This window comes from Thalassophryne amazonica, chromosome 6 (genome assembly GCF_902500255.1).
Source record: "Thalassophryne amazonica chromosome 6, fThaAma1.1, whole genome shotgun sequence".
NCBI lineage: Eukaryota > Metazoa > Chordata > Actinopteri > Batrachoidiformes > Batrachoididae > Thalassophryne > Thalassophryne amazonica.
This window is the reverse complement of record NC_047108.1, coordinates 103,886,249-103,898,669: the sequence shown is the minus strand read 5'-3', so window position 1 is coordinate 103,898,669 and position 12,421 is coordinate 103,886,249. Positions and strand designations below refer to the sequence as shown.

General features: G+C 41.9%; 1 protein-coding gene across 5 annotated transcripts in view; it reads right to left on the bottom strand.

Annotated features, from left to right (window-relative positions):
- Positions 1–1,226: 1,226 nt before the first annotated feature.
- Positions 1,227–12,421, bottom strand: part of ormdl2 (ORMDL sphingolipid biosynthesis regulator 2) — a 29,343-nt gene continuing 18,148 nt past the window's right edge. For all 5 annotated transcript variants that reach the window (XM_034173061.1, XM_034173058.1, XM_034173062.1 and 2 more), the window contains exons 4-5: positions 2,931–3,082; positions 1,227–1,520 (exon numbers count right to left, since the gene is read on the bottom strand). In XM_034173061.1, coding sequence (XP_034028952.1) covers positions 1,385–1,520; positions 2,931–3,082 — 288 coding nt within the window. In that variant the 3' untranslated portion in view covers positions 1,227–1,384. The remainder of the gene's footprint in view (positions 1,521–2,930; positions 3,083–12,421) is intronic.

Sequence of the window (12,421 nt, the reverse complement as noted above, 5' to 3'; positions counted from 1 at the left end):
ACTCTACTTATGTCAAACAGCTGATAGAGTACAGATTATTTGCATGTGCTTCCCAGGCTCACAGCTCTGCACACGTATCAGTACAATCACAGCCTTCTGCTGCGTTTCCTACGAGCTACTTCCCCCAAAACGCATCACTGACAGGGAAGCCTCCATGTAATGCAAACACCCACAACACATGGAGGGGGGAATTCCCAGGGGTATGTGAGCACACTGTAAACATTAAACCCCTCTCTCCCCCAGCACTTGCTTCATGTAAAACATCTGGAGTTTCCCACAGCTTATGAACTGGCCCACACTGGAATGGTTAATTCTTGCAAACATAACTTCAACAGATTTTGCAGTTTTTTCATTTGGAGGCACTGACTGTTGGAAATGAATGACAAAAGGTATACACATCTCATTACTGATTTATAACAATGAAAACACGTCCATCTTGAAAACAAAGTAATAAATCATTTTGTGTTATCATTGCAAATAGAAGACTGCAGCATTTTGGAGGCATTCTAAAAATCATACTGCCCGTAAATCCTTCATAGCAAGGTAAGAAATCATGCAAGAAACCACATATTTACAAATATTCAGAATATGATCCACGCTGTCATTATAAGCTAAGGCTGCAACAATATTTTTCATTATTTATTTTACAACTAATCAATTATTGCATGCATTTCAAAATGGTTAAAAAAAGGTCATTTTCTCAGAAACCGACATTAACAAATTTGCTCAAGCAACTGTTCAAAAATCCAGAGATGACCATTTTTAAAAACAGAGTCAACACCAAACAAAAACAGTGTTCCATTTATTTTCCAGACTTGTAGGTCCCTGGTACTATCTGTACCGTTTCAAAAACAGGTCACATCTCATTACAAACAAGTTAAGTTAGATTATCTCTAATGACAACAACAATGAAAAAAAAAGCAGCATGCATTGTGGCGTTTAAGAGAGTGAAGAGTCTAGCTTCTAACAAGAATACATCAGGATTGCCAGTAAAAAACAAAAACAAGTCCTACACTCATCAAAGAGGGCAGCTATACTTTTACTGCAAGCAGAGGGTCACCCCTTTGAGTCTGTTCTGCTTGAGGTTTCTTCCTCAGAGGGAGTTTTTCCTTACCACTGCTGCTTTGGGGGTTGGTAAGGTTAGACCTTACTTGTGTGAAGCACCTTGAGGCAGCTCTGTTCTGATTTGGCGCTATATAAATGAAAATAAATTGAAAAATTGAAAATTACTGCAAGAGGCAGCAAGTACTACAGTTTTCACATATTACTCTGCACAGTCTGTACAATTTAAAACCCAAACTGCTTCTCCCAAGCACTAAACCTATAACACAAACAGAAAACTACAAGTCCATTGATTGTGGTAAAGGTCCAATGTCGTGTTCCGTCAGTATTTGTTGATTCCAAATACTCGTACTCCATGAAACTGAGGCAACTTTGGGAGGAGGACACTAAGCAGAGAGCCTGTGTTGATTAGGAAGTGCACTGGATCATATTTTGTGTAGAAACTAGCAAGAATATACCTGGAGACACAGAGGAATATTGTGTAAACTTAGTATCATTTCACATTTGGTTAGAAACATAAATATCTGGACAGTGACAGTATCAGGTTTTGCAAAAGTGCTTATTTTGGGGCTTGTTAACTAGTGATAAAAGGTAATGACTGGATGTCTTTGGTAATCAGTCTCTCCATAGAATCTTTGTGTACTGCGGGAATGCCTGTCTGTCAAATGAGTGGCTATTTAGGAAGATGCAAAAGAGACACACTACAGTAACTGCATTGTGAGGGAATGTCAGCTATGACACTATGTCCATGTGGTGTGCTTCTAGTATGTGCATGTAGGTGTGGGTGAACTGATGGTCTGCCTGGTTGGTTGCCAATCAGAACCCAGGGCAGTTCTGCAGCAATGCACAACACTAGCACATGATCTCAGACAGTGCTGACTGTAAGCAGACAGAACTCCTAACCACCTCAGAATTTATCCAAATGCTTTTGACAGCAGTCATGTCATGAATAAATACTAAAGAATCTGTTCCAGTGGGGGATATACATACCCACATCCGATCACCACCACCGTCACCGTGCTTCATAGATCGATCAGGTGGTATGTTTTGTATCTTGAACAGGTACTCATTTTTATTGCTCTCTATTTCTGTGTGGAAACCGTCTCTTGCTCACACAACCACTCCTGCATCAAACGTTCGCAAGATCTGAATGCATTTGTTGTGAGTGTCTGTCTTCTTTCAGATGCTCAGATTAAGGGTCACCACTGGAGATCATCTGTCTCCATCTCTCCCTGTCCTCCATTACCACATCCATTAGCCTCCTCTTTGGCCTCCCTCTTCTCCTTTCTGTTTGATCCATCCTCAGCATCCTTTTACAGATATACCCCGCATTCCTCCTCTGCAACCTCACCTCTCCCACTTTGTCACCAAACCATCCTACCTGCGCTGTCCCTGTGATATGACCATTCCTAATCCTGTCCATCCTCACCACTCCCAAGGAACCAATCCAAACAGACAGATGACGAATCAAGCTCATCCTCACTGTATGCCCTTTTAATTTAGTGACTTGCTAGGTGATAGAATTTACTGTATCTGAGTTATAGTGTTAAATAAAACCGGAAGGGATGAACTCATTCACTCACTGCAGTGACCAGGCTACATGCCTAGGCTTTGGAGAAGCCTAGAACAACTGAGTTAACTTGATTCCACGAGAGACATACCCTGAAGTTTACCCTAGACCAGTTATTTAATAGTAAGGGAATACCACAAATCAAACTATTCACTATTAGATTGAAGCTGAACCCCAAAACCTAAAATAATACAAAATGTCAGTGTATATATATATATATATATATATATATGAACCTAACAGCATGATAAAACCATCTATTTCTTCATGTCAAAAGTATATTATCAAACATACTTACAGAACAATTGGTGAGATGGTGAGGAATTTGCGTGAAGCTGTGAATTGGACGCCGTTGTCCATCTGTTCCCAGTGTGTTAGCAATCGCGATTTCCCTTGGTCTGGGGTTTCAAACGGAGTGCCCTTCACTGTGTGTAGAAACACATACATTGCCTGTGGAGAACGAATCACGGATATTAACCACAAATGCACAAAGAAAAGTGCCATCATCTACACACACACACCACACACACACACACACACACACACACACACACACACACACACACACACACACACACACACACACACACACACACACACACACACACACACACACACACACACACACACACACACACACAGTATTATTACACACGTATTATGGTACTGGAAAACTTGTATGAGTGAATTTGTCTTTTTTTCCAGATGAGACTCTGTGGCCATATTCAGAAACAATCTGACAATACTCCTGGAGACCGACTAACTTAATTTGGTCTTTATTATATAAGCACCTAATATTTCCTTGTCATTTGATTGGTGGATTGTATGTCACGTGGCATTGATTATTTGTCCCATTTTATAGAAAAATAGTCCACTGTATGACTGACATTATTTCTGTGCATTTTGGTTCCATACATTTCACTCCATTGAACAACTCCACTACTTTCACAAAAAATGTGGCCATGATACGAGGAAGCTAAATCCAGTACTCCGTAAACCGTAAGCGCTGTCAGAGGATGACTTTGACAAGTTCATGTCGTGATATTTCACTGGTTTGAGGAAAGCAGACAGGAAATTCCACACACTTGGATCTCTTGCCGACTCAGCTGTGTCAGTGGCTCATTTGTCAGGCACAGTAAACTGCTGTGCACCGATGGAGCCGCCTCTGCCCCACAGATTTGGGCTTCCTGTTCATAGATGAAACATCCATCTAACTGTAAGTCAAATGTTAAATGGCATGGATCTATATAGGTGTCATATAAAACAAATACTGAATATTTTCCATTTGTGCAATGGAAAGAATATTTCTCACTCACTGAAAGACAGAACATTCCATCTTTCAACTCATGCAAATACTCTTACCATTGCACTCATAAACATTCATTATTTGTATATTCAGACAGTGTGTGTGTTATGCTTTAATACTGTACTTAAAGCAGCCTGCAAAGTGTTTAACCAAATGTCTGATTTCATACATTTTGCAGTTTCTATATATATATATAAGTCTTCATTTTATTATTGGTGCCATAAAGCGACCATGCATCCCATTAGTTACACCAATAACACGGGGGAAGCTCGCTATGTCCATGAATGGCCTTTTGTGAGCCTTCTAGATGTGAATATGCAGTGGAAAGAAAATGAAATGTGTCACAATATGAGGCTGTGAAAGTGCTATAATTAAATGGGCTGCATTTATATAGCGCTTTTCCATCTGCATCAGAAGGTCAAAGCACTTTACAGTTATGCCTCACATTCACACACACAAACACACACACCAATGTCAGGATGCTGCCATGCAAGGCTCTCACTACACACCGGGAACAACTAGGGCAGTCCCGGAGTCATGGGCGGGTCTTGGGGTGCCTTGCCCGCCCTCAGAGGCAGTTTGGCTAGGGTTAGTTGATGATAGCACACAAAGCGTGGATTTTCCCCTAAGGTGTTCCTGAACGAATGAAATTCCGCAAGGGAGAGGTACGGGACCCCCAGACCAGTGGTGGGCACAGTTCTGCTAATCCGCTAACCTCTAATTATCGAAGCTAACATTTATGTTAGCAGATTAGCTTTTCAGATAACTGATCGGGAAGAGTGGATGGGGGTCTCTCTCATACACACACACACACACACACACACCACGTTCACTCATGCACTACATAGCTTCTGTCTTGCAAGAATAAATATATGTGTATTAATGTTCATAAATAGTTCTGCCAGTGTGGCACTTACCATTACTATATATGCAAATGGGGGGGGGGGGGGGGGGGGGGGGGGGGCCTTTTCAGATAACTTGGAAAACCAGCAGCGGACCAATTAGCTTCCAATAAATTTAGTTCCAATAAATTTTAGACTGCTAACATATTTTTACGGGCATAGTAAATAAAGCTTAACAGTTAAAAACATTTGTTAAGTGTAAAATCAAAGAATTTACTGCCTACCTGTTACATGTTTTGAATCAGACAAACAGCCATGATTAGCAGAGCTCAATCCTCTGCAGGCAGGGAAGAGCTGCCTACCAGAGAGAAAGGAAGAGGGGAAAAAAAGATAATTATTTTTAACACCATACAGACCTGCCGTCATATTACTGGAGTCTTGCACAGGTATACAGTTTTGACTTATGGTTAAAATTTTAAACAAACTAATTCCAGACAAGTTACTGAAATTAATATCACATCTGTCGTTTTACAAAGTGAAAATATCAGGTATATGTTTTAGTTTTAAAGTAGTGCTGTAATTTTGAAGGCTTTAGTGTTTAGACACACATGCCGCAGTGCATGTTAACACTAAAACATATACCTGATATTTTCACTTTGTAAAACGACAGATGTGATGTTAACTTCAATAACTTGTCTGGAATTAGTTTCTTTAAAATTTTAACCAGAAATCAAAACTGCATGCCTGTGCATGACTCCAGTAATATGCCAGCAGGTCAATATGGTGATAAAAATAAATTATCTTTTTTTCCCTCCATTTTCCTTTCCTTTCTCTGTGGTCACTAGGTCTCTTTGGCTGAGAGAAGGCCGATCTGAAACAGAAGCGCTGACTCATTGTGTCAGTAGCTGCCTGCCAGTGTAATGAAGTCAATACTGAAAGTTACTGGTTTAGCTTTTAACTGTAACTTCCACTAAAGTTTTTAGAGGTTTATCGGTTTAGCGTTATAACAGATAACTTTTCAGTTAGCGGATTAACGGTTATTGAAGCTAAGTTTTTGGTTAGCTGTGCCCACCACTGCCCCAGACTGACATGCGCCTGGTCGGGGGTGAACCCCTTTGTCATAATCATAATCAGGGACAAAGAGGGACATACCCCCCAGCTGGGCGCATCTCCCAGAAAATTTGAAATCTCAGATGCATTCTGGTGCATTTTCAGGTCTATTTACTCACTAAAAACAATCTCCAAAAATTGTTATTTTTTTGTTGGGTCAGGCCCATTTATCCACCCCACAGAATCTTTTGTATTGTCCCACCTGTCTTTAATCCAAAAAAACATACATTGTGGCTCAGAAAAGTACACAGTAAAGGAAATGACAACTCAAAAATAATAATCGGACCATATAATATTCTCCCAGTCCTCTTCTGGATCATCCATATGCTCTCTGGCAAACTTCAGACGGGCGTGGACATGTACTGGCTTAAGCAGGGGGACATGCCTGGCACTGCAGGATTTGAGTCCTCTCTGCGTAGTGTGTAGCCTTTGTTACTTTGGTCCCAGCTCTCTGCAGGTCATTCATCAGGTCCCTCCGTGTAGTTCTGGGATTTTTGCTCACCATTCTCATGATCATTTTGACCCCATGGGATGAGATCTTGCGTGGAGTCCCAGATCGAGGGAGATTATCAATTGTCTTGTATGGCTTCCATTTCATTACATTTGCTCCCACAGTTGATTTATTCACACCAACCTGCTTGACTATTGTAGATTCACTCTTCCCAGCCTGGTGCAGGTCTACAATTTTCTTCCTGGTGTCCTTCGACAGCTCTGGTCTTGGCCATGGTTGAGTTTAGAGTCTGACTGTTTGAGGCTGTGGATAGGTGTCTTTAATACAGATAACGAGTTCCAACAGATGCCATTAATACAGTTAACAGGTTGAGGACAGAAGAGCTTCTTAAAGAAGTTACAGGTCTGTGAGAGCCACAAATCTTGTTTGTTTGTGGGTGACCAAATACTTATTTTCCACCATAATTTACAAATAAATTATTTAAAAATCCTACAAAGTGATTTCCTGGATTTTTTTTTTTCTCATTTTGTCTCTCACAGTTGAAGTGTACCTATGATGAAAATTACAGACCTCTCTCATCTTTCTAAGTAAGAGAACTTGCACAATCAGGGACTGACTAAATACTTTTTTACCCCACTGTATTTATGGCACATTAATGCATCAACTTCTTAACTCTTCACTCACTTCTGAGTTTTCCTAGTTTTGGCAGGAGCTTTGGAGCTATTGATAGTCTGTTTTGAAGTTCTTGGCCACCTTATGTACAGATGTCTGGGTTTTCAGTTGTTTTCAGAATCAGAATCAGAAGAAGTTTATTGCCATTGCCAGTGAACAGGATTCACAGACTAGGAATTTGCTTTGGTACAATGGTGCAACATTAAGAAGAGATAAAATGCTAAGATAAAATAAAACATATGTGTCAAAATAAGATAAAATATAAGATTAAAAAAAAAGAAATATGAAATATGAAAGGCTGTGTGCAACAGAAAAACAGAGAAACAGAAAAAACAGTGCAGTGGGAGGAGTGCAATTAAAAACCAAAGTACATTGTCTAAAGCAGGGGTGGGCAATTAATTTTTACAAGCGGCCACATAGGGAACCTGAATTACGTCCGAGGGCCACACCATCGATAACTCGGCTGTCTCCCATTACAAATTTTACAAAAAAATGACCTATTTAATAGCTTTTATAAGCAATTTTTATTATTGTAATAATATGTAAATATTTAAATATACCTAAATAAACCTCTCTAATGATTTGCAACACACAAGCTTGACATTTTTAAAGTAGACCTGCATTGAAATAAATGCAGTCAGATCTTTGGACCAAAAAATGACATATTTACACATAAGATCCTTCTGAATGTAGTAAAGTAAATCTGCAAGCCCAGATCTGTCATTCAACGGAGAAATCTTCATTTAAAAATGAGAAATTTACAGCTAAAATTTAGCCCTCCGCAAAACTGTCATCACATCCGGGACACTGCCGAGATGTCAGGGAGAAGACCCAGCATGCATTGCGCGTGCCAACTGTAATTTATGGATTTACGTCAGTTTGCATCTGCACCTTTTTATTGTCTTATACGGAAGGATCTACTTTTTTAAAACTTCATATTGTCTTGCGGTACACTTGCTGAGTACACATTTCTTTTATTTGTGCTTGAAAATTATTTTTGGGGACTTTTTCATACGCCCGTTTGATTGAGGGGTGTTACCGTTGCGGGGTATGGAGGCGGAACCCGCAAAGAATCCAAGTCATTAAAAAGATATAAACCTCTCTCAGCGGCCACGGAACTCTGTGGCTCCGATTACCGAGACGTGCGGCGCTGCAGATTTTGCCGCAAGAAGTTTGTCCTTGCGAGCAACAGGTGTCACCGGCGCTCCGCATCAAAACGGCGAGCGTAGTCTCTGGACTTGTGCCAAGTTGGCTGCACCTCCATTCAGTAGACAGAGCCGTGTCTGCTGTGAGTGGCCCGCGGCGGAATTTAACGAGCGTATGCACTCGGTAAGCGCATCGGAGGCAGTGAAAGCGAGCTCGTCAGGGAAGAACGGCGCCCGCTGTCGATGTCGCCGCTGATCTGAGCATGCAGAGCTGTATCTCGCATTCATTGCAGCTTACTTTTGGATGTTGAAACCAGGATGTGTATAACAGTAACATTACTAACAGATAAAATCAACTTCAATGCAGGATCAGACTGAAGGTGCGAGCGCGTCGTCTTGTCCCCGACGTCATGGAAATGATCCGGATGTACAAACTGTTTTTGCGGAGGGCTAAATTTTAGCTGCAAATTTGTCATTTTTAAACGAAGATTTCTCTGCTGAATTACAAATATGGGCTTACAGATTTACTTTACTGCATTCATAAGGGTCTTATAAATACATATCAGCTATTTCTTTCTGAAATCTGACCACATTTATTTCAATGCAGGTCTACTTTAATATATGTAATAATAATCACAGACCTCATGAGGGCCGGACAGAGACAAGCAAAGGGCCGCATGTGGCCCCCGGGCCGCAGTTTGCCCAGGTCTGGTCTAAAGTGACCCGTGATAAAATGATAAAGTGACAGAGTTAAGCTTAAGGTGACTGAGTTATGAGGTGTTCATGAGTCTAACGGCAGAGGGGAAGAAACTGTTCTTATGGCAGGAGGTTCTGGTCTGGATGGACCGTAGCCTCCTGCCCGAGGGAAGTGGTTTGAATAAACCGTGTGCAGGGTGAGAAGGGTCAGCTGTGATCCGACCTGCTCGGCCCAGAGTCCTGGAGACGTGCAGGTCGTGGAGAGATTGAAGGCTACAGCCAATCACCTTCTCAGCAGAGGCCACAATGCACTGCAGTCTGTGTCTGTCCCTGGCTGTGGCCCCGGCGTACCACACCTTGATGGAGGAGCAGAGGATGGACTCGATGATGGCCGTGTAGAACTGCACCATCAGCTGGACAGGCAGCTTGGCCTTCTTCAGCTGCCGCAGGAAGTACATCCTCTGCTGGGCCTTCTTGATGAGGGAGCTGATGGTTGACTCCCACTTGAGGTCCTGGGTGATGGTGGTGCCGAGGAAGCGGTGACAGACCACAGTGGTGATGGGGCTGTTGGTGAGGGCGAGGGAGGGCAGGGGGTCTGTGGCTTTCCTGAAGTCCACGATCATCTCCACTGTTTTCTGGGCGTTGAGCTCCAAGTTGTTGCTGCTGCACCAGGTCACCAGCTGGTCCACCTCCCTCCTGTAGGTAGACTCATCCCCATCCGAAATGAGTCTGATGAGGGTGGTGTCATCCGCAAACTTGATGAGCTTTACAGAGTCGTGGCTGGAGGTGCAGCAGTTAGTGTACAGGGAGAAGAGCAGAGGGGAAACGACACAGCCCTGTGGAGATCCTGTGCTGAGAGCCCGAGTGTTCGAGACATTTTTTCCCAGCCTCACACGCTGACTCCGGTCCATCAGGAAGTCTGTGATCCACCTGCAGGTGGAGTTGGGCATGTGGGACAATCCCAGTTCCTGGATAAATCTTTCTTTTCTTTGGCTTTTGTCAATTTCTTTTTTAAAATACAAATATTGCTTATATTGAAAGGTACTAAATTCATTTATTCGCTTTTTCATTTTGTGTAAAAATAGATGCGGGGGCTCTAGGAACATCACTGCTTATCTGTCTAGACCCTGATTAAAAAAAACTACATTAATGCCAACATTTGAGGCTAGAGTTTGCATGGAGACAATTTGAAGTAAATTCTTCCCAGACAGATTTTGAAACATGATAATAACATCAAAGGCTTAATATTGTATATTGTTAATACTCTATTAACAATGATTAAAAAAGTCGGGTCACCATTCTGGTCCATTTGCCCGAACAAGCCCCATTTTCTGATGAACTTTAAATAGTCTCGCACAGCAGAACAACGTTTCACAAAAATAACCCTTCTTCTTTCCAGTTTGTTGATGGTTTGTAAACCAACACGGTGCATTACCACCACCAACTGTTTGGGGGTGGAACATTAATGGATTCAGATGTATGCTATCAAAAATAACCCGGAAACGTTCACCACGCAAGTGAAAACCCAGATTTCCATTCATTTCCGGTGTGAGGAGCTCAGCACTCCCCCTTATGGAACACTGTCCTTGCCTTCACTGAACATGTCTCGTTTTGGAGCGTCAGCAGTGATTCACCGATTATTGTTTTGTTTCTGCTTCAAACTGCACTCCAGTCACCATCTGTCTCAGCAACAGATATCTGAAGCTTTTGTACAACAATCATTTCCACATAAATTCAGCATTATTTCATAACAAAAGACAGGGGAGAGATCAGAGCGAGACAGCAGCACGTCTGAGTCTGACTCTATACCCAAAGCAATCCAGTGGAATAATGTGATTAATAACCATCAGATGACAAAGTAAAACCTCTTTAATCATTCTGAAGTCAGTTTTAAGCAGAAATGAGGTGATAATCTGTTAATTGCTGCAAACGCTCCGACATGACGAATGCACAGTGAAGGCGGGCGGTGCTCAGCCTAGGAGAGTGCTGAGTCCCTGACACTGGAAAACTTTCATCACTTATCTACATGTGGCACTGTGATAGACTGCCATCTTGTAGAGGGTGTACCCTGCCTCATGCTCTATGACTGCTGGGATAGGCTCCAGCCCCCCTGTAATCTTTGATTGGAGTAAATGGGTGTAGAAAATGAATGAGTAATGCCTATATCAAGATATTTTTTATAACACAGCCTTCATTGACTTCCAAGGTTATGATCTCATGGTTAAAGCAGTGGACTTGAGACCAGAAAGTCATTGGTTCAAATACCCATCAGACTAGGAAAAACGCCAAACACCCTTGGGAAAGGTGCTTAATCAGTCACACTGGGGACAACTTATTGAGTTTAACCTTGACATATTTTAAGAGGCACGCTGAGCGGTTAAAAACTTACATTCTGTGTGAAACTGTTCCCTTTTGTTTTTTGAGTGGCGGGCGTGACAGTCAATGAGAGTAGAGCTGTATAGTGACGTCAGTGGCTGGTCTCTCCAAGACTGCTTCTTTTTGTATGTTTATATGCATGTTTCTCATATATTATGTAAAAGCTAGCGAGAAATAAACACATCTAAAACCGAATACGCTGTTTTTGGAACTTAAGAACACCTCTGAACTTATTTTATGGATGTTAGCATGGTGATGTCACAGGCTGGGCGCTAGCTGCAAAACTCTTTTTGTGTAAATATATCCTCTTTGCCATATACAACCCCAATTCCAATGAAGTTGGGACATTGTGGAAAATGTAAAAAAAATACACAGAATACACACACTCATCTGCAACCGCTTCGTCCAAGCAAGGGTCGTGGGGGGCTGGAGCCTATCCCAGCAGCCATAGAGTGCGAGGCGGGGTACACCCAGGACAGGACGCTAGTCTGTCACAGGGCCACAAACAGACAAACAAACGCATTCACACCCACTCGCACACCTATGGACAATTTAAAGATTTCAATCCACCAAACCCGTCTTTGGATGAGGGAGGAAACCAGAGCACCTGGAGGAAACCCACTCAAACATGGAGAACATGCAACTCCACACAGAAAGGCCACAGGTGGGAATCGAACCCATGACCTTCTCGCTGTGAGGCAACAGTGCTAACCACTAATCCACTAAACCACTAAGCCACTGTGCTGCCTAAAAACAGAATACAACGATTTGCAAATCCTCTTCAACCTATATTCAATTGAATACACCACAAAGACAAGATATTATAAACTGCTTTTCAAGGAGTTGCACCGACACATACACACGGATTCCCATATAATCCCCCCCCCCCCCCCGCCAATCATCCACTCAACCACCCACCAAACCTTTGTTTATGGTGGGATATACACCCCAATTCCAAAGAAGTTGGGATGTTGTGTAAAATGTAAATAAACACAGAATACAATGATTTGCAAATCCTCTTCAACCTATATTCCATTGAATAGACCACAAAGACAAGATATTTAATGTTCAAACTGATACACTTTATTGTTTTTGTGCAAATATTTGCTCATTTTGAAATGGATGTCTGTAACACGTTTCAAAAAGCTGGGACAGTGGTATGTTTACCACTGTGTTACATCACCTTTCCTT